Here is a 23242-nt window from a genome sequence, read left to right as displayed (position 1 = left end):
AATATGAGTGAAAACAACATACAGAAATGCATTATATTAGAGGGGGAAATCTATATATTGGGCCAAATAGCACGTTAAAAATTAGTTTATTAAAATGCTGGTGAATTTTCTTGCGAACTTCTTTAAAAGAGAAAATTCACAAACTGATGTGAGAATATGGAGAATTGAAATTAAGACTGGAAAAACAAGAAACCGAGAGAAAAAGAAACTGATAGCGTTTCCCATCCCTACCTACCAACAACGTCTAGGATACATGTGTTTCATGCTTTCACTGTGGCAGAGCCTTTGAGGAAACCAGAAGCTGTACTCTCCAGAAGCTTTTCCAAAAGCCTGTAAGAATCATTAGAGGGATTACTACTGAAGAAAATAATAATCCCTGTAAGACACCTCCCTTCTTTAGAGCACAGCTACTGCTTAGAGCCAAGATGGCTGTAGTCGTTGGACTCTTGTTCCTATCATCTCTGATCATTGGCCTCACTGATAGGAGCTGAAATCCAACAAATCTGGAGGGCCACAGATTCCGCACCCCTGATATAGGGGGTGGGGATTATATATTACATTCATAACATAATTTTAAAAATTTAGTAGGATTCTGGTGAAAATAAGTCTGCTGAAGTCATTGGAGATGGTAGTCCCTTTACTTTACACAGTGCCACCATGTGGCTTCCTGCTTAACTTCATATTCTGTCGTGGGTTTGTTTGCTTTTTACTGTAAGTGTCATGCAAATGCTAAGTACTCCCAGTATTGCATAGCATTTTTCGAAGGATGCACACATTTATTTTTATAGAAAAGGCCTCAGAATTCTCTGTTGATTCAAAAGCAATCCTTGTTTGTTGGTCCTCACAAGGGAAACAGAAAGAAAGATCCCCCCCAATCCCATAACTTCAATACTGTATTCCAAAAAGAATACTTGTTTATTTCTTCCAAATATTCTAGAGTTGTCTCAAAATAATCAGCGAAAGTGATCTACTTCAGGCTTAGTATTGTGCAGTGTTATCATTGGTTTGTGTACTGTTTTGAATCACAACAGCATCCTGTATAGCCCACTTACATGGGAAATATCTTCCTCCATTCCATAAACACACGGCTCTTTAAATGGCTTAGTTCCACAAAATAACCTTTCCCACAACCCTCTCTTTCCATAGATATGCACACTACTGAAATGTAAGAGCACAGACTTGAAATCATGCGGGGAGCCAGTTGAGACAGCTCATACAAGATTTGACTCCTTCACCCTCAGCGGCACCTTTAACACAAGCTACGTGTTTCCGGAAGTCTTGCTCACTGAGACTCAGCTGACCACTGGAGAATTTCAGGTAAGGACCAAAGTGTCTTCAAACTTCTGCAAAAGCAGTGACCCAAGCCATTTCTTAGATTAAAATAGCTCCTCCTCTCCATCTCTCAAAACAGTTGTGCTCCTAATCATTCAATAGTCACAGCTTTCTTTGTACCTAGCACTGAACTTTTTGAACAGCTTTCCCTGCTATGTGTGTGTGAATTTGGTCTCTCTCATCTTGCCTGTAGCAGAGTAGGGTAGTGAACTTGTGGTCCTCCAGATGGGAATGATGCCCAGCAGCATCTGAAGCGCAGGGTTGGAGCTTGGTCATATGCCACCCTGGGCAAGGCCGTTTGATGCCCTCCCTCCAGCTTACGGTGGGCATTGGGAAAGAAGTGTGGGGTTCTGGAAAGGTCTTAGAGCCTCCCCACCTCTTTCCCAAAGCCTGGCAAGCACTTGCCCGGCTTTAGGAAGGAGGACTCTAGGACCCTGGCAGAGCCCTGACACCTGCTTCCCAAAGCTGAGCAAGTGCCCTAAATCTGCCTCTGTGAAGGGCCACAGGTTCTCCAGCCCTGGCCTACAGTATTCAGCAAGGAAAGGCAGGCTGAGGCCTAGTCTACCCACTTTCCTTGCTTGCTCATTGACAAACAGTCCATGGAAGCTGCTGTTATGCATGTCACTCAGTAATTCTAAATGTATTTTGGGTGCAGGCACATGACTCTCACGGAAAACTGCTACAACTTAAAAAGAAATGCATTACTTTTCACCATAGTGGGGAAGACTGCAGCCAGGTGACTGGCTGGCTCAGTCTGCTGTCTAGGTGACAGGTGTTGGCGGAAAGCTATAAGGGCCCTGCTCTCCCTTCTTTATTTTTAAATTGGACTTGGACTGCGCAAGGATGCCTTCAAACAGGATGGATGTCCTGTGTAAAGAAGGATGCAAGACCACCCTGTATCAGAGAACAAGAAAAAAAACGGTTGATTGCAAGCACCTGTAACTTTCCAGTAATAAATGTTTGTCTGTATTTTCCTATGTATTCTAAGCCAAACATGTTTCCCAATGTATAACTTTTTGCCTGCCCTTTCCATCCTCCCAGGTATTGACTGACGGACGTTTGACAAGCAATGGCCTATCAAAGCCAGTTCTATCTGTGGCTCTTTTTGGAAGGTGGTATGAAAGGGACCTGCCACATCCAGAGGGTGCTCCTTCATAAGACTCATCCAATCACCATCATGTCTCTTTTCCTGAATTTTGTGGGTGCTTGTACAACAAAGGCGGAATGAACAGGATCAGTGTGTTCTGCTGCAGGACAGACCAAATAGCTTGTTTTAGGAGCAGTTATCAGCCACAAAGAGGAGATGAACACACCATCTAGCTACATGGCAGTTTCCCATTGCTTTAAACAGGAGCATGGGGCATACAATGAAGAAGAACTTTGGCTTTAGACTTTATTAATATTTGTGTTCCTCCTCTTGGTTGTACCCAAAAGAAATCTTCTGCTAGGGCAAATATAAACTATAATTCAGGGTGGGGAACCAGTGGCTCTCCAGAGGTTGTTGGACTCCAACTCCCTTCATTCCTGACCTCAAGCCACACTGGCTGGGGAGGTTGATGGGAAATGGAATCCAGCAGCATTCAGAGGGCCACAGGTACCCTCCCCCCTGCTGTAAGCATTCAGACGACTAATTTGTCTTCTATCAGAAAGAAATAAACATTTCTTTGCTTTTCCTGAAACCTGTGCCCTGCTCAATAGGGCCAATACTTGATAAAAGGTCTGTCGTCGGGTTCATCCTGAGAAAGCGCCCAAAATGAACCTTTGTTGTTTGTGAGTGAGTGGTCAGTCTTGCCCACACTTCATGAAGATACTAAGCACCCAAGGCCCTCTGTAGGTCCAGGACCGGAATTTGTGAGTTTGTAATCTTCCTGCTGCCCAAATCATATTTCAGATTCCAAAATGGAGTCAAACTCAAACTCAGTCCCCAAAAGGATTCTGGGAAAGATGTGCTGTATGTGTTTTGATCCAGTTTCTTGTTCCTTACTTGGGTCTCCAGCTGCGTTGTTCAGAGACTTATGCATACATTTGGGGAGGAATTCAGCTAACCAGTCCTGCTAGCAGGAGCCCACAAAATGGCTTCTACTAGTGCAATATGGCTTTCTTCCTCCTCCCCCATGTATGCCCCCATGCTTTCCAAAATTGGCTCTGTGGGGTCAAGAGAAGCCCCCAAATAGTGCACAGAGGAAGGAGAGGGGAGATTGTTACATCAGCCAAGCAAGAATACTTGCACCGACTAAGTGCTGTGCTAAATTTCTCCCATGGTTTCTTAACTCATGGAAACTTGCAATTAAGTTGATGAACCTTGTTTTTCATTTCAGGCTTAATCAGTTAGGTGTGCAATTTACTTCTGGTTGTTAGATGTCTCTGTGAATACTCAGTTTGAGTGGAAAAGCGACTCACTTACTTTGTAATGAATAAAATGTTTTGAATTGTCGTTTTTATGTTTACATTGCTTTTGCCCTTAAAATAAATATCATGCTCTAGTAAAGTAATTCCCCTTGGCTTATTTTGACATATATACACTCTGGTCCAAAACACCATTTTGTTATAAGTTGCTACACTGTACTGTGGTAAGTAAATCTTAAAAGAGAGAAGAATGGTGAGCCTGAAAAAATAGCCTGTAAATCAGACTGAGAGGTAGTGACTGGCCCAAGGTCACCCAATGAGCTTCATAGTTGACAAGGGATTTGAACCGCAGTGTTGCAAGCTAACCCACCATACTGGTTCATTGATCTTTCTTTTATTTATTTAGTACTGTTTTCTTCAAGGAAGTTGGCAGTATTATATATTTACTTACTTGTTCGTTTGTTTTGTTAAATTAATGTGAGAAACTTTGGGACTGCTACCCGTAAAACAGGTGTTCTGAGTCTCTGACCTATGAATCATCCGTTGGATACACGTTGGCTGTGTGAGGACATACTAAGCTAAGAAATGGGAGGTATTCAACTAGGTTTTACTAAAGGAGACTTGTTGAAATTTAATGGACCTAACTTAGATATGTTCATTAATTTCTGTGGGTCTATTCTGTTGTTGTTGTTGTTTAGTCATTTAGTCGTTTAGTCATGTCTGACTCTTCGTGACCCCATGGACCAGAGCACGCCAGGCACTCCTGTCTTCCACTGCCTCCTGCAGTTTGGTCAAACTCATGCTGGTAGCTTCGAGAACGCTGTCCAACCATCTCGTCCTCTGTCGTCCCCTTCTCCTTGTGCCCTTCATCTTTCCCAACATCAGGGTCTTTTCCAGGGAGTCTTCTCTTCTCATGAGGTGGCCAAAATATTGGAGTCTCAGCTTCAGGATCTGTCCTTCCAGTGAGCACTCAGGGCTGATTTCCTTAAGAGTGGATAGGTTTGATCTTCTTGCAGTCTATGGGACTCTCAAGAGTCTCCTCCAGCACCATAATTCAAAAGCATCAAACCCAATAGTTATAGAAATATGAATAATCACTCTAGATGTTACCATTTTGATTTTAAACAGTTTTAGATTTAGCTGAAAACCACAATCCTGGCAAGAGATTGAAAACTATTGGCTGACAGGACTGTGACATCATTGCTTAGATTCCACAGCCACTGCAGATCAGTTTGTAGGCTATTCCATTTGGAGTTTCTGTTTACAGCCTTGGCCAGTATACCTGAAGGAGCGTCTCCCCCCTCATCGTTCTGCCTGGACACAGAGGTCCAGCACTGAAGGCCTTCTGGTGGTTCCCTCACTGCGAGAAGAGAAGTTACAGGGAACCAGGCAGAGAGCCTTCTCAGAAGTAATGCCCTACCTGTGGAATGCCCTCCCATCAGATGTCAAGGAGTTTAAGAACTACACAACTTTCAGATGACATCTGTATCAAGAAGTTTTTAACGTTTGACGTTTTATTATGTTTTTATATTCTGCTAAAAGCCGCCCAGAGAGGCTGGGGAAACCTAGGCAGATGGGCAGGGTATAAATACTACTACTACTACAACTATTATTATTATTATTATTATTATTATTATTATTATTACTACTACTACTACTACTACTACTACTACTTTCATTGATATCTCTGCTGTCAGGTCCCATAATCCTGATGGACATAATCGTGTCACAGTCCATTATAAGGGAGAAAGGTGAGGCACCTGCTTTTCCAGCTACAGTTACTGAGCTGAACTTTCACTTCTCTCCCCTTTCCTAATCAATCTGTTACCACTTTTTATCAGATGCAAAAATCTCGCTTTGAGGCAGCAGACCATCTGAGGATGAGAGGCTCCACTGTTAGAGACATTATTCTTTTGAATAACTGTTGCTGGAAACAGCAGGATGGGAGAGTGTTGGCGTGCTTGCAGTCTTGCTACACGCATCTGGTTGGCTACTACAACAAGATGTTGGCCTAAAGGAGCCAAATGCCCCGATCTAGCAGGCTCTGAAAGCATTCTGGGAAAGAGAATATGAAATCTGAGTGAAAGGATAGTCAATGGAAGGTGTATAGCATTCCATGTTGGGTGGCGGACCCCTGGGCTGGGTGGGGTGAAATGAGATGAGAGCAAAGAGGGAAGGACTGTCTAAATGTAGGGAAGGGGAGTAGGGAGAGGATTAAATCTCCTTTCACTATCTTGCTAAAAATTAGTGGGTGGGAGGGGAGAAATTCCTCTCTCCAAAACGGTACCAGCTAGGCTTAGGACAATGCTTTAATTTAGATACTGATTTCCCATCTCAGCAAAAGAAAGGTGATGATGATTAAATTTCTATATGTCCCTTTATCTGAGGAGCACACGGCAGTTTACCATTTAAAAATACAAAAATAAATAACACAGTAACAAACAATGTACCCTCCTCCAGTTTAAAAGGCCACAGATTGTTTAATTAGTCAAAGACCTTGGAGAAGATGAATGTTTTTGCTTGGTGCCTAGCATCATCTACCCTGTAGGCTCTTCAGTCACAGAAAGGGGCTGTGGCAGAGCACAAACTTTTCACTCAGAAGGTCACAGGTTCAATTCTCAGCAATTTCAAGTAGGGCTGGGACTGACTCCTGCTGAAAACCCAGAAGAGCCACACCACTATGGTGTAGGGTAGACCAAGTGTTGTTGAACTACAACTCCCACCAGCCCCTGCAAGCATCGGCAATGGCTAGGAGTAATGGGGCTTGTAATTCAGCAATATCTGGAGGCCCAAAAGTTCCCTCAGTAAACAATACAGAGAAGAGGAATGGAAGAAGTCCTTAATTATGTGTGCCATTTTGGTTCCAAAAGTCCTTAATTATGTGTGCCATTTTGTCATATTTCCTTGCCATGTTTTTCTCCCTCCCCTCAATGCTACCTATTGAGGCACCACCACTCCCCCACCCACCCATGGCTGTTGGATCCTTCCCCGTCCAAACAAACACCTCAGAACCTGAACCCACTTCAGTTTCTTCGTTTTCATTCCAGAGACATACTACTACCAACAACAAGTCAATGTAGCCTACATTACATTCCCCACAGTGAACTTAGACTCCCCACTCTCAGTGGGAAGTCTAGTCAACTAGCTATCTTGTTTATTCACTCTCCCTGGGTGCCTAACAACTAAAATATCAGTTAAAACCAGGCAGAATCTTATGCCCACACCAAAAGGACGGCCCATTATGACCACCCCTTCTGTTGTTGTTGTTGTTGTTGTTGTTGTTGTTGTTGTTGTTGTTGTTGTTGTTATTATTATTATTATTATTATTATTATTATTATTAATTTAATTTCTATACTGCCCTATACTTGAAGGTCTCAGGGCGGTTCTAGCTAATTGTCCAAGCAGAATCTCAAGGCAGCCTTCAGACTTCTTCAAGGCCCTGCCAGAAACTAGAGCAGTGGGTGGCACACAAGCCCAGGAATCAGGGCAGGTAGGCAGCTTAGGTGGAAATGGCTTGCCTCACTGCAGCTGGCCGATCTTTGAGACCTCTTGAAATGCTTGGCTTGACCTTGCTCCTGTTCAAGATAATTGCCATGTAAGTCTCTCTGTTGCTGAATATCAGCTATTGAAGAAACACTTTCTACGGCTGCCAATGTGCATTTCTCATGTACTAATTATATGGTACAATGACATTTCTGAAATTCTTTTACGATTGTGACAGAAATAATGGGGGTGTAAGAGAGGCATATCATTAACTAGCCAGAAAGCTTGAATAAAAAACAACTTTTATGTTGTTGGCGCACAAATAAACTATTAAATGGCAGTTTCAAAATAAATAAATACACATTTGATGTGTGAAAAATAATCCAACTCTGAATTTTGTTGTCATTTGCTGCAGTAACTGCTGAGTAACATTTAAAGCCTTCATTCTTAAGAGATAGGGTGTGTACTAAATTTGCTTATCTTTCTGGTAGATAAAGTGCACAATCAGCATTTAACCATCTGAGGGTTGATTGCATATTTCTAATCCATCTGAATGGAGCAGGAACCGGCAAGCCACTCCAGTATCCCTGCCAAGAAAACTCCATGGACAAAGACAACAGGCATATAGTGCCTGGCGTGTTCTGGTCCATTGAGTCACGATGAGTCGGACACGACTAAACGACTAAACAACAACAACAATCCATCTGATGTCTGTATATTCTCTCACCTGCAGGTTTGGAGAGCTGCTGATTGATTGTGAGCTGTGATCAGCACTTGAATGATCAATACTTTTAACCTCTGACAGCCTGTGATATCTTCATGTTCTTGATGGGCCTTGCCTGTGGTACTGTTGATGACAATTTGTAACATTGCTTCTACAAAGTATTGTATTTTCCTCAGTGGTAGTGCCCTTTGAAAAAGGCCATTGTGGCTACTAGGAAATCACCTTCATGGTGATATGAAGAGAGGAATTTAAACAAAATTTCCCCACTTCAGTAAACAGAAAGAATTCAGATGGTGCTGGGTAAATGGAAAGGGGGGGGGGACTCCTGAAATCCATAGGTATTAACCCTATAAGTAAGGTAAAGGTAAAGGGACCCCTCACCATTAGGTTCAGTCGTTACTGACTCGGGTTGCGGCGCTCATCTCGCTCTATAGGCTGAGGGAGCCGGCGTACAGCTTCTGGGTCATGTGGCCAGCATGACTAAGCCGCTTCTGGTGAACCAGAGCAGCACATGGAAACGCCATTTACCTTCCTGCCGGAGCGGTACCTATTTGTCTGCATGCACTTTGACATGCTTTCGAACTGCTAGGTTGGCAGGAATAAGCAAGGTAAAGGTATATTTTCCTATGGGACTTGTGAAGTTGTTTTAATTAGACCTTTCTTGTAGCAATCTGCAGGAGGGGAAAAACACAGGAAAGACTATAAAAGGAAGTGAAAACATGGTATTTTTTGCTATGGAATATTTCAAGGATCACTTCGTTAGAATGCTAGATAGCAGCTAAAGGGTTAATCCCAGCTTCCTTATATAAGCAGCACCTTGGTTGCTGCTGTGTCAGGTTACATACATTTGCTCTGACAGCTTTCATATGGACTACTTAAACACTGGAAACTGTTTAAGCTGTTTCTTCATATAGCACATTCAGGTAAAGTTAATATTTTTAATGTGTTAGATTATTCTTCATAGAACCATAAAATAAGGAATGTAGGAAAGAGTATTTAAGATTATAACAGGAAGTTACCATTTTTAAGAAAACCTGTTTTTCAGAGTCTCTAGTTATTACAGAAGCATGTTTAGAGGAAAGTGTCGAATATATTAGTTGCTGTTCTTAAAGAGAAATAAGGCTAAAAGCACAACACTATGCATGTTTACTCAGAGCAGAAGAAAGCCCATGTGTACAGATTTTCCTTAAAAAAAGAACAAAATTTATAAACTGCTTGATTCATCTAAGCAGTTTTCAGGAAGTACCTCCTTCCATATTTCCATTTCGGACTAAAACAAAGGGGCGATATATGGTGCATAAAAAGGATTAAAAGTACAACTGTCAATTTCTTTAATGCTGATCTTGTGAAACACTCTTAGTTTCAAAATAACTGTCCAGAGTCCAGACAGAAATAACTGGCCAGAGTCCAGAAAGGGATGAAATAATCTACATGATAGTCATGTGATACAAGTCAGCTGATACAAGTGTGGACTTTGCCATCCCTTTTCCTCTCTTTTCTTAGCCTTATTGGAACTTTTTTCCTCTTTGCAGCAGACGAGCCCAGCAATGATTTCTTTCCCATCCCCATGGCATGTCTTTGTTTATCTCCTCCTGCTGGACCCAGGGGCCTCGGCCTTGGACAAATACATTGCAGCAGTATACGAGCACTCAGTCGTACTGGCAAAGCCCACCCCAAAGCCTGTTTCTTCTGAAGAGGCATTAAAACTGATGAACAAGAACATGGATGTCTTGGAAGAGGCCATCAAACTGGCCGCAAAGCAGGTACTATTTGATAAAGTGACTTGGTTTATCCTGTGGTGGAGAGATCATCAGCATCATTTCTTTTGACAGGGTGCACACATCATTGTGACTCCTGAAGATGCCATATATGGTTTCAGATTCACAAGAGAAACACTTTATCCCTACCTTGAAAACATACCTGATCCGCAGGTTGACTGGATTCCATGTACGGACCCAAAAAGGTGTGTTCGGATTTTGTTGGTTTCATAAGCAGCCTTAAAAAACAAAATGAAAAAACACCCTATAAAGGCACTTCAGTATGGTGGCTTCTTCCATCCTTGTGGTCGGTGTTGTAATGTATGTACAGCTTCAAATAAAGTTGTTTTGGAGAACGATAGGTTTCTCCAAAGCACCTGGTAACTGCTGGGAAGTCACATTTATGGACTTCACAATCTAGATGGCTGATGGGCAGGCAGAGGATCAAAATCAGGACTCCAAAAACCCTGTATAGTAGATTAGACTGGGAAATGGTGACTGTTTCAAGCTTAGCCCGTAAGCTATGTCACTAAACAAGTAAGTCCTGAAAGACCTACACTGGCTCCCGGTACATTTCCAAGCACAATTTGAAGTGTTGGTGCTGACCTTTATTTTATCTATTTTTTTAAAAAAAAATATTCAAAATTTTAAAAAAAACGTATTATCCAAAAATATATCACCCTTGTCCCCCCCCCCCATTTTTCCTCCCTCTTTTTTCCTCCCCCTTTCCTCCTTCCCTCAGTTCCAGTCTTTGGTTTCTCTGAGACTGCTGTTTTCTGCATGTTACAAAGTTGTATAGATCCTCAAACTATTTAGCTGATCATTATCAATAAAAAGTTTGTGAATGTTTATTCAAAACCTGCCAAGGAGTCCAGTTCACTTTGTTGCGTCTTCAAATACTTTGTAAAGGGTTTCCATTCATCTTTAAAGTCACAGTTATCCTTGTCCCATAGCTTATATGTCAGTTTTGCTAGTTCTGCATAGTCCTAGTACGTTTCCAAGCATAATTCAAAGTGTTGGTGCTGACCTTTAAAGCCCTAAACAGCCTCGGCCCAGTATTCCTGAAGGAGCATCTCCACCCCCATCATTCTATCTGGACACTGAGGTCCAGCGCCGAAGGCCTTCTGGTGGTTCCCTCCCTGCGAGAAGTGAAACTACAGGGAACCAGGCAGAGGGCCTTCTTGGTAGTGGCGCCCACCCTATGGAATGCCTTCCCATGAGATGTCAAGAAAATAAACAACTATCTGACTTTTAGAAAACATCTGAAGGCAGCCCTGTTTAGGGAAGTTTTTAATGTTTGATGTTTTATCATGTTTTAAATATTCTGTTGGGAGCCTCCCAGAGTGGCTGGGGAAACCCAGCCAGATGGGCGGGGTAGAAATAATAAATTATTATTGAATTTGGGTCTCTTCTATCTACATTCAATACTCTAACCATGACACCACAGTGATTTGTTCCCTTGTTTTGATGGTGTTTGTGGTTAGAATGACCAGACCATACTTCCTAGAGCACTTAGGAAAGGAGGATGAGGAAATGGAAAAGCAAGAGCAAGTATGGGCTGCCATTTTGATAGGTCAGAAGGAAGCTATTAAGGAAGAGCTCAGTGGCAGAGCATTGGTGGTTTTTCACTTTGCATGCAGAAGATCGCAGGTTCAATCCCCAGCATCTGCAGCTATGGCTAGGAAGGACTCTTGTCTGAAGCAATGGAGAGCCCTTGCCAGACAGAAGGAGTATGAGGTGTTCCCCAGCAGAGGTATTTCCTCTCCCCTAACACCCCATACACCCAAACATACATGCTTTACAAATAATATGCCAATATTTACTTCTTGGCTGTGGAAAACCTACAGCTTCAATCACAGCTTCCAACTGCACACTTCTGAGGGCCAGGAGCAACAGAACAAAAGAGAGGGCGCTTTCATTAAAAAAAACATTTTGTGATGGATATCATAAGCAGCTGAGCAGGAAATGAGTTGAAAAATAAATATTTTGTGTGGGAAGGCTTTTAGAGGAAGCTATGTTCACTTAAGCAGGAATGTACTAACTGGCATAAAAGATAGCGAGAAAGATTGCACTTGGAGGCTGTGATGGAAACCAACTGGGAAGAGTACCACTTCCCTGCTTTCTGTGTATTTTTATTATTATTAATAAACACTTTAGAAATGTTAGTTGGTTGTGGAATGTAATTGTACAGTATTTGGCTTCATAATGTCAGAATGTTGGGTTTAAAAAATAAAATAAAATAAACTAGCTTCTGAAACCATCCACAGTGACGTGTGATGCTTGAGATGAGCTATTTATTTATTTTTATATCACATAACCCTGAATGGGTGGTTATGCTACATAAATGCAGAACAGAATGGGAAACTTAACAGACAGATTTTGCTTATAATGCAAAGTGCTGGCAGGGTGATGGTGGAAGGAATTTGGAGTGGAGAAGGAGGTTAAGCTCCACCACCCCACTCCACCCCAGTTCTCAGCCACCCACTGTGGAATCAACTTTTTAAGAAAAGAGAGAAAGCTGTTGTGCTGCAGTTATATATGTTGATGTGCAACATGTTGTTTTGTCCCATTTGCTTGAACCTTTTGAGGGTCATATTAAATGCTACATAGAAGGTAAGGATGCTGCAATGCCTTTAAGGAAGAACAGCAACAAGATGTTGCCAGCTTGGATACAGGAGCAATGTTGGGAGGGTCCACTTAATTCCCCACCTCCCCCAAGCTATTTTTCTAACCACAAGGGGAAAGCTACTGGGACAGACAACTTTTGCACACATTTGCACACATTCAAAGCACATGCATCGACTGATGCACATGGTGTTTTTGACATTTGAAGGGGGCAGTGAGGAGTAGGGCAGAAAGGGGTGAGCTGGTTTTACACAAGTCCCGCCAATGCGTGTGGTGCCTCAGAACGCAATCCCTCTGTAAATTGTTGCCTGTATACATATCTTTTGCCCACAGATAGAAAAATAACAGCTCAGATAAGGTAACTTTGAATGGATAAATGGCTGGAGATCAAACATCCCCATTCCTCTAACTGACGTCTTCCAGTGGCTGCGTTTCATTTTGAAAAATTTGGGCGACATTTATCTCTATGTAAGGTCTAGTGTGGCCCAGAATATGTTTTCTACCTTCTATCTATTTAGGGCCCCTCCAGATGGGTATTTTGCAACATGTCACTGATGCAGTAATACTTCATTAGTGGTGGGTTAGGGGACGACCCACGCATTGTTCCGCTTTATTGGCTGTTCTGCAGTGCTTCCTCTATATCACTGCATTAGTGCTGTTGGGGGGGGGGAGGGGCACCCTTGCACGATGATGCAACAAAAGTGGGACCAAAACAAAAACACAAAAACTGGAACATTTGTGTAAAAGGATGTGGGATTTCAGTTAGAAGCTATGGGACGTCCAAACAGCCCTGAAACCTTTGCAGGTTTAAACAATATTGAAAGCAGGATGGCATATAACTGCCCTGATGTCATCCTTAGCACAAATCATCCTGAAAGTGTAATAAAATGGAAATCTGAAGGGGCCCTTTATTTCCTACAGTCTGGAGGAACATGGGGCTACTCTGCTATGAATGTTAGCATGTTGCCCCTCCGTTCAGGAGATTCAACTAGGTGGTCTACCAACGGATCTCTCTTCCTCCGAGTCCTTCATTTCTCTGCTTTTCTCCGCTTAGATTTGGACCTGCCCCAGTGCAAGAAAGGTTGAGTTGCCTGGCGAGGCACAACTCTATCTATCTGGTTGCCAACATGGGAGATAAGAAACCATGCAATCACACAGATGCCAAATGCCCTAGTGATGGTCACTATCAGTACAACACCAATATTGTCATGGACTCGAATGGAAAACTCGTGGCACGTTACCACAAGGTAATTCATTTTTACAAACTGGGTATCATTGGCCCCCACCCACCCCCCAGTTATAATATTGTATAGGGTGGAATTGTTTTATGAACTGGGAAGAAAAGGCAAGAGAATGTAGGATGCATGCCACATTTTGCTGTCTATTGAAGATGTCTTCTGCTGCTGTTTTATTCTGTTCATTTTATGGGCCATTGTATTCCTTTTACTGTACACAGCCTATTATTCATTTTTCTGTTATGGGTTATTCTCCTGTGATTTTGCAAGTCATTTAGAGGCTCCCATGTGGGAAGCAACTAGTACATTGAATACATAATAATGATCGTATTTTTATTAACAATTTATGTACAGACTACACAATAGTATAAGAACACACTGATGGCATTGGTATAGAAAGAACAACCCCGAAAGGTGGTTCAATTGAAACAAAAATAAAACCTTTTAAAAACAGTTTTAAAAAGAATGTTATTTAGCTTTTTTAAAAATAAAAATAAAATATGCTTTTCAGGTTTATATATTTCACTAATTTTAATTTCATTTTAACATTTCAAAATTTGACTTCCCTCTCTTTCTGCGGTTCCTTATATTGATTTTTTATGTCTTCTGCATATCCAAATTAACTTAATTTGCTCATTTATCCATCTACTTTAAATATATACTCTTATAAAACTACAGGTTATTACAACAATCCTGCCAATGTTCTTACCTGTTTACAATTTATCTGTCAATTTTCAATAAACCGTTTCCATTCTTTTATAAAATGTTTGTTATCTTGATTTCTTATTCTTCCGGTAAGTTTGCCACTTCTGCCTATTCCATAAGTTTTGGTATCCATTCTTCCTTATTTAGCTTTTCATTAATTTAGATGAAAATTAAATAACTTGCAGTACACTTTGCAGGTCACTTTTAAGTACAATAGTTTCTTTTTAATATACCCAAGTACCTTAATGGTGTGTGGGTGGTGGTTTTGTTTTTTGTTTTTTTAATGTGTTATCTTTCCACAGTTCAATCTCTTTATGTCAGAACACCAGTTTGATTCCCCTCCAGAACCTGAATTGGTGACCTTCAATACTGCCTTTGGAAAATTTGGTCTTTTCACCTGCTTTGATATTCTGTTCCATGACCCTGCGGTGACCCTGGTGAGCAAGCTGCAGGTGGACACCATCCTCTTCCCAACAGCTTGGATGAACGTTCTCCCACATCTGACTGCCGTTGAATTCCATTCAGCATGGGCTATGGGCATGCGTGTCAATGTCCTGGCATCTAATACCCATAGCCCTAGCTTGAAAATGACAGGTAATATACAGTTTTCAATAAGATTATGTATAACTAGTTATACACTAGTTAGCTGGCCTCTCCCTTCTTAAGACCCCTCCAGATGGATGTCTTTGTTTTTGTTTTTTGAGGGTGCATTCTGCAAGGTCACACTGATGCAATAATAAAGCATTCATGGTGGAGTTTTACTGGGCTGTCCAGAAATCATTCTGTTTTATTAGATGGTGCTTCCCCAATGTTACTGCATCACTTGCACTGTAGCATAACAAAATGGGGACAAAAAAATAAACTGGAACTTTTGCGGCATAAAAAGTTGCAGGATTACAGAAGGGCATGCACTGATTGGAAATGAAGTAGATGCCAACAGTACTTTTAATGTATTTTAAATCTTTTGTTGGAAGCCGCCCAGAGTGGCTGGGGAAACCCAGCCAGATGGGCGGGGTATAAATAATAAATTAATAATCAATAACAATTATTAATTAATAATAATCAATAATAATTAATAATAATAATCAATAATCAATAATAATCAATAATAATTATTAATTAATAATAATTAATAATAATTAATATTCCATTATCATTATATATTATCATGATACCACCATGAACACAAATCATTATGAATACACAATAAAAAGAACAACTGGAGGTGTGCTTAGTATGCCCTTTCCAAAAATAGGTTTCGAAAAGTTCATAGGACTTCTGATGGCAAAGACTGGGCTGTAGTTGGCTCTCTTTTAAACAAAGGCAGACAATTTTTGCCTCTGACTTGGCCTTTAGTCGCTCTAAGGAGCCTCTGGGCCCCAGCTGTAGCAGAACTTCTGCTTGATCAGGTTGTCAGCGATGCCACCTGGAGGCTTTAATTTTTGTTTCTTCACTGGGCTGAGTCTGGACCAAGAAATCTGTTTCATCCTAAGTCTGGGAATGAGGATATTCGTCTCAGCGTTCCTCCTGCCTGACAAAGTGATAATCATCACACCCAGATTGAAAGGAGTACAGCATGTGGGTTTTGGGTATGTGAGAGTATGTGTTGGTCAACTTAAATGGGTGCTGTCTGCGGTTATGACAGGACGGGCAATATGAAGCAGCTGCTTCTGTCTTTCTGTTTTGTGTCATTCTTAGGCAGTGGAATCTATGCTCCGGATGGATCCCAAGCATATCATTATGATGCAGAATCAGAGAAGGGGAATCTTCTGGTTGCAGAGCTCGATTCCCATCCATCTCTTTCTCCTACCCATCCTGCCCCTGTGAACTGGAGCTCGTATGCCACAACTATCAAACCGGTCCCCAAAGATGGTGATTTCACAGGATTGATTTTCTTTGATGAATACACTTTCTCTGAACTCGCCAAAGAAGCTGGCAATCTTACCATCTGCCAGGGAGCTCTCTGCTGCCATTTGAGCTACAAAATGACAGAAAAGCAAGAAAATGAAGTGTATGTGCTAGGTGCATTTGACGGCCTTCATGAGGTCGAAGGAAATTACTACTTACAGGTCTCTTTTTATCTTCTTCTTATGAGGGAAGGTGGGATCTCATTTTTATTCATGAGGGGAGAGAGGAGGAAGTTCTAGATATATTGCCGTATATTGCCATAGAAACATAGGACATGATCTGGCTCAAGTTAAGCACTTTTAATATACAGTGGTACCTCAGGTTAAGTACTTAATTCGTTCCGGAGGTCCATACTTAACCTGAAACTCTTCTTAACCTGAAGCACCACTTTAGCTAATGGGGCCTCCTGCTGCTGCCGCGCCACCGGAGCACAATTTCTGTTCTCATCCTGAAGCAAAGTTCTTAACCTGAAGCACTATTTCTGGGTTAGTGGAGTCTGTAACCTGAAGCATATGTAACCTGAAGCGTATGTAACCTGAGGTACCACTGTAATTTCCTACAAATTTCAGCTGGAGAGTTGAATTTAATTTTCCAGTTTAAATTACTGGAATTCCATTGCTTCCCCAGACGGAGGACAACAACACAACAAAAATATGTGCTTCCTTCTTGGGTGGCTCGTGCCCAGAATAAAGGAAAGAAGAAAACCTAATTCCAAAGTCTTAGTAACTTGGTTGTAGCTAGGTGAACTTGGAACAAAGTTCTAATGAGTTCAGTGAGGCTTACTCCAAAGTTAGTGTGCACAGGGCTACAGTCTAAATATGGCCTTCTAGCCCCATGGAACGCTGTCACTGATAATTAAGACTGTAATTTTATTTAGTATGTTTAGTTATTTAGTTTTGGAGTAATGAGATATGCACCTGTTTCATAATTCTGGAGACCAATGTGCCTGTAGTTGTGTGTGGAAGTACACTGGAAACTAGGTGAGGGCTGTCAAATGTAAGAAATCAATGTTGGCTTTTGACTTCTTACATTTGACATTTGTAGGGTGTTCTTGTTGCAGCTAACACCATCAAGGAAACTTCTTGAATCAACTGAGTGAGCAGTTGGGCGGGTTATTTATTTATTTATATTCAATTTATAGCCTGCCCTCCCTCCCAAAGGAGTCCAGGGCAGCAAACCACAATTGATAATAAAGCATATTTAAAAACAATTCCAACACAGATATGGACTGGGAAAGATCTCTACTTAAAATGCTTGTTGGAGAAAGAAGGTCTTCCATTGGTGCCAAAAAGACAACAGAGATGGAGCCTGTCTAATGTTGAAGGGGAGGGGATTCCAAATTATTAAGTGCAAGAATACTAAAGGCCTGAGTCCTACATGGTGCAGAATGGACTTCCTGATGAGATGGTATCTGCGGAAGGCCTCACCTGCAAAGTGCGGTGATCACCTGGGTATATAGAGGGTATATAGCTCATATAATACTGTATTAGTACTGCAACAGTTCTTATTGTTCTTATACTGTAACCAACTTGGTTGTATTTTAAACCAGCACCATGGTTGTGATGGTACAGCAGCAGTAAAATTTATATTTATTCTGAGCGCTCTCCCAATGCATTGCTCTTTTTCTTTTTAGATATGTACATTGCTGAAGTGTGCAAGCGCAGACCAACAGACCTGTGGCCAGCCTGTGACAACTGCTCATACCCACTTTGATTTCTTTTCTCTCAGTGGCACATTTAGCACTAACTATGTCTTCCCAGAAGTCCTGCTCAGTGGAGTTCAATTGGCGCCTGGAGAATTTCAGGTAGGGCGGTGCTTCTAGCAAATGTTTTCTGGCTGAGATGGAAAAAAACTGTGGCTGTATGGTATCAGAATGGAGACAAATTCCTTTAAGGACATTATCATAAACAAAGTTCAGATGGCTCAGTAGCCTTTTCAGGATAAGAGTGGGCTTCTGAAAGAAATCATGCTACCTCTCTTGTGCCTTCAGCTGTACAGGGAAATCTATGGGGGCCACAGAGACTGTTGAATACGGCCTTGGTTATTAGGCCAGGAAATTTACCAGCATGGATTATTATTATTTTTACTGGCCTACTAAAAATTGTCTTCTACCAATTGGCTTGGTAGAGGAGAAACAGATCTCTCCATCCCTTCTATGATAATTCACTTTTCTGAATGGATTTCTACATATATTTGCCTATATGGTTCCACTAGTGCAAAGCGAAGCACCAGCACAAAGAGAATTTCCTTCTCTTCCCCTCCAGCACACACCCTGCGCCATCTCCAAATCCAGTGCTTCTTTCGGGGGGGATGCAGGGGGATGCATACCCCTGAACATTTTGTGAATCTTTGTACTTTTGTCCATTTACTGTATTTATTTTTCCTGATTTGAACTATGAAATGGTGATTTATTTATTTTTTGTCAAAATGAGAGTACCCCTAAACATTTTTTTAAAGAAAAAAAGCGCTGCCCAAATCTGATCTGGAGGGTTGGGAAAAACCTTCAGAACAGATTTAAGAGGAACACGTGTGCAGAAGGAGGGATGGGGGGAGAATGTGCGAGGGAAATTATTGTTCTAACCGAATGTTCACTTTAGTGCTATGTTGCATAAAACCTATAATATTGATATTGTGTGCAACTATTACTTTGTAACCGTTCCCTCCTCTTTTTGTTCTCAACTAGGTTTTGAGTGATGGACAGCTGGTTACTCATAATGGTACATCGAAGCCAGTCTTAACGGTGACACTTTGGGGCAGGTGGTATGAGAAGGATCCTCCACATCCCTACATACTCAGTGAGGTTCCTTGAGATGTTCTGAGCTGGACAGTTCACAACTGTGAAAGAACGCAAATTGCGTTTTGTTGACTCTGACATGACTGGGCTGCTACAGCTTGCTGTGATGGTCACATAGATTATTTTGCTTAGTTGTTGACCGTCAAATCCCAAAGAACACAAGTTCCTCGAAGATTGCATTAATAAAGGTCAAAGAATTAATTTTAGCTACTCATCTTTTATTCTTCTTCAAACAGGAACACTTTCTGAGTTTCCATTTTCTTATCCCTGAAATTCCCTGGGGTCCTTGGTTGTTCACTTCTATCAGAGAACTAGGCCTCTGCACATTATGTGCACCATGAATATTCTGGGAGAAAAAATGGCTCCTGTGACAATCTTATTTTGATGACGTTAAGGTGATACTGCACTTCACAGCTGCAACAGGGCATGGACTATGACAAACATGGCTTTATACACCATGTAGTTAAAGCTCATGATTTCCCTCCAAGAGGTCTGGGTGTTGTATACTTTAAGGGTGTTAAGGGTGCTGGGAAATATAGCTTTGTGGTGGGCAAACTACAGTTCCCAGAATTCTGTGGGGAAAGTCATGTTCTTTAAATACACAGTGTGTACACAGGATTTGTTATATAACTGGCACTCTTGTTTTCCTCAAAATGGAGGATAGATTTTAAACTGAAAGTCAGAAGAGAAATGTCATGATAGGGAGCAGAACATGCTAAGAATCCTCCTGTGATCAGGATTCCTGTCTTATCAGAGTTCTCCAGTTGCAATGAGGATTTTACACTCTTAACATGGAAAGGAATGATGTAGCTTACACACAGAGGGACATTGCAAGTGTCCCACCCCAACCCCACACTTACCCTACAGGTGTTTGCCTCAAATGTTTCACGCGGGGAAGTATCTTGCTAGAAAACAGTGGGTGGCATCCAGTGTCACGTGATCAGGCTTCCTCTTCCTTTCGTCTCCCCTCCCCTCCTCTCAGATTTGCTCCAAAGGTTCTGGAGCAGATCTGAGATGTGTGTAAAGATTTGGGGGAAGTCTGAACCACTTGTGCACAGATACTGTGGGTCACAATCCGATGCCCTATGTGCCTTTCAAGTCAGCAGTGACATGATGATGAGGCTGCCTTCACACCACCCACTTCCGTCTATAAAATGGCTGCAAAAAATATTCCAAAAAAAGAAGTATTGAAATATTATTGAATCATTTTATCTGGTCACCCTGATGCTGCAAAAAGGACTCAACACGTACACAGGAAGGAGAAAGCCTGACTTCTTTTAAGAATATTTGCTCTCTGAATGGTTTGCGTATCAAATGAGAGTGTCAACATCAAATGCTATCTATATATCCCCTATCACTGCTCCAAAAGGAGTTCCATATGGTGTCACAATGAATTACGAATGCAAGGATAAGTTACTATAGCTCTTCCCCGGCTGGAACAAATTGCTTTCTTCTTGTCAATATCTTCCCTTAACAACCTTTTGGTGTTGCTGGGGTAAACAAGAAGCACCTGCTTCTGCTTCAGGGACGGCAGCGCTCTCAAAATGGTTCTTAATCCTTCGATGCTGAAATGAATGTCAAACCATATTAGCACTGCAAAGTGCAGCTCATCGTGTTAAGTGTCGTTTGGCCTGGAAAGGTTTGGGCATCAAAACACAACAACGATGAAATGCTTTTTAATTGCTTACACAGCATTGCAAAACATTTTCAAGCTGGTAATATTTAAAGGCTAGCCTGCCCTGTGCTTGTAAAAGAGTTAATTAACTTTCTCGACAAGGGTGGTTCATGAGTCAGAGTAACTACTGCAGACGGACTTAAAATGAGCAATGAGAAGCTGAGAGAGAAAGATTGAATTCCATGGGCTCTTACACGGTTTAAATGGGCTATACAGTGGTACCTCGGGTTACATAGGCTTCGGGTTACAGACTCTGCTAACCCAGAAACAGTGCTTCAGGTTAAGAACTTTGCTTCAGATGAGAACAGAAATCGTGTGGCGGTGGCGCGGCAGCAGCAGGAGGCCCCATTAGCTTAAGTGGTGCTTCAGGTTAAGAACAGTTTCAGGTTAAGTACGGACCTCTGGAACGAATTAAGTACTTAACCTGAGGTACCACTGTACCCTTTTTGGGATCAAATCAGAAAGTTCACTGCTACCGATGGGTTCACCTGCAATGGTGGTGTCAGGAGCTGGACCTCAGTAGGGGAATGGTGGGGGGCGCCACCCCTCCTCTTGAATGTTCCTCACAACAGGAGGACAATATAGATTTAGAACAGTGGTTTGCAGAGGGGCATATTTCAGAGGCTGCAGAGGGCAAAAGTTGGGAAATATTGGAAGAGGAATAGCAGGAAGAAGAAGCACCAGGGAAGAGACAGCTGACAGACTCAGTGCCCTTGAAAAGCATTCCTGACACCCCCCCACTCCCAGGACCAGGCGGGTATTGCAGATGGTAAAACAAAGAGCTCTGGGGCAGAAAGCTCAGATTAGCCTATGCAGGAGTGATACAGAATAGGGATGATGTAGGGGAGTGGGACTTGGAGCAATGCCATCATGGCATAGAGACTACATCCCTTTGTCTCTCTCTGTGAATACTGAATAAATTATGTGGTAAGGACTCTTCACATTATCTGCTTTCTTTTGGCTGCCCCCGGGGAAGGGATAGTATTCCCTGAGCCTTGACAGGTGGTGGGACTGTTAAGATGGCTCACCTTTGGTAACTGATGAAATCAATTTATCTGCAGGATTGCCCTACCCCAAATGTGCCCACACAACTGCTTCAATCTGCAGATCTGGTACTGTTACAGGTGCCATATAATACTTGTTCCACGTTTGTAATAAATTGATATTTTAGTGCCGCATCACCCACGCCTCGGAACACCCAGCCAATTGGCATCAATGAGGTGTCTTCACTTGCTAAAAACATTTAGGCAAGCCTTTCCAGGCATGCAGAATGTTGGCATTCATAATTCATGCTTTTTCAAATGTTGTGATGCTGTTTTCCAAACAACAATTACAAAAATGTATATGTTAGAGGGAGGTGTGCATAAAAATGAAATTATGGGTGAAAATAACATATGGAAGTTAATTCTCTGGGACAAATTGCTTGCAAAAAAATGTGTGTATTAGTCAAAACCACATTCAAAAATGTTTTAAGAATTTGCAAAGGCTGAACAATTTTCATGGCTTTTTTTAATAGAATAATTGCAGGAATGTGAAGAAGTGAATTTCAGATTGGAAAAATTAGAAACTGAGACACTGAAAATGACAGATCCATCTTTACTGTTAATCCCCCTGGCAGATGAACAGTGTGGTTTTTGTGGAACCTCACCAGCTGAAGACTCCTAGCATTGGACTCCTAGCATTGCACAGCATACATCCCCCCCAAAAAAACCCCCCACTTTGTTTGTGAAACCAACACAGGGGGCTTATCTGCTGGTAGGGGTGTGAAGTAAAGAGTGGCGCTATGGTTTAAACCACTGAGCCTCTTGGGCTTGCCGCACGATGGGGTGGGCTCCTGCCAACCTAGCAGTTTAAAAGCACATCAGTGCAAGTGGATAAATAGGTACCACTGTGGCAGGAAAGCAGGAAAGCAAATGGCATTTCTGTGCACTCTGGCTTCCGTCATGGTGTTACGTTGCACCAGAAGCGGGTTAGTCATGCTGGCCACATGACCTGGATAGCTGTCTGTGGACAAATGCCAGCTCCCTTGGCCTGAAAAACAAGATGAGCGTCGCAACCACATAGTTGCCTTTGATTGGACTTAACCATACAGGGGTTCTTTACCTTTCCACCTCAACCCTGATTGCCCATTCAGAAGGGAAGACAGAAAGAAGACAGGAATAATTATTTTGGTGATGGGACATAAGTTAAAGTGCTACATAGGCATTTTGGGCATTTCTGTAATTTTACCCCTAATTTCCTGACTCTCTGAGACAGGGAGTAAGTCTGCAATCCTATAACCATTTATGTGAGAGTAAGTCCCATATAGGCATGCATAGAGTTGCACTGTGACTTCCTTTTTTGCCATTGGGAAAAGTAGACTTGGTGGATGAGAGGGAGTCAGAATCAATTGGGACTTGGAGCATTGCAGAGGGATTGTGCTGGACCTTCAAGAGAATGTGGAGCCGGAGTAACGATTTGAGGAAGGGCATTACATGTCTTAGCAATGAGAGAGTGAATGGCTTCGGCAGCAGGGGATGAGGTGGAAGTGAAAGGACAATGATGTGGCAATGAAGGTCCAAAGAGAAGGTGGCAGAAGAAAGCAAGGTGGAAAACAATCACAACATGAACTGGAGGATAGGTTGGAAGGGGCAGAATTTTGCAACAGGAGAAATGCC

The 23242-nt window shown here is 42.0% G+C and overlaps 1 protein-coding gene across 1 annotated transcript in view; it reads left to right on the top strand.

The window, feature by feature from the left end:
- LOC310702448 (uncharacterized protein) overlaps positions 1 to 19111 on the top strand; it is a 28755-nt gene extending 9644 nt beyond the window's left edge. Inside the window, exons 6-14 of the mRNA XM_083493931.1 lie at positions 1147 to 1317; positions 2374 to 2487; positions 9419 to 9649; positions 9719 to 9849; positions 13323 to 13515; positions 14511 to 14802; positions 15907 to 16277; positions 17750 to 17920; positions 18800 to 19111. Of these exons, the coding sequence (XP_083350057.1) occupies positions 1147 to 1317; positions 2374 to 2487; positions 9419 to 9649; positions 9719 to 9849; positions 13323 to 13515; positions 14511 to 14802; positions 15907 to 16277; positions 17750 to 17920; positions 18800 to 18925 (1800 nt within the window). The 3' untranslated portion in view covers positions 18926 to 19111. The remainder of the gene's footprint in view (positions 1 to 1146; positions 1318 to 2373; positions 2488 to 9418; positions 9650 to 9718; positions 9850 to 13322; positions 13516 to 14510; positions 14803 to 15906; positions 16278 to 17749; positions 17921 to 18799) is intronic.
- Positions 19112 to 23242: the final 4131 nt, after the last annotated feature.

Source organism: Podarcis liolepis (assembly GCF_965112155.1).
Source record: "Podarcis liolepis genome assembly, chromosome: 3".
Taxonomy (NCBI): domain Eukaryota; kingdom Metazoa; phylum Chordata; class Lepidosauria; order Squamata; family Lacertidae; genus Podarcis; species Podarcis liolepis.
This window is presented reverse-complemented; position numbering and strand designations above follow the sequence as displayed.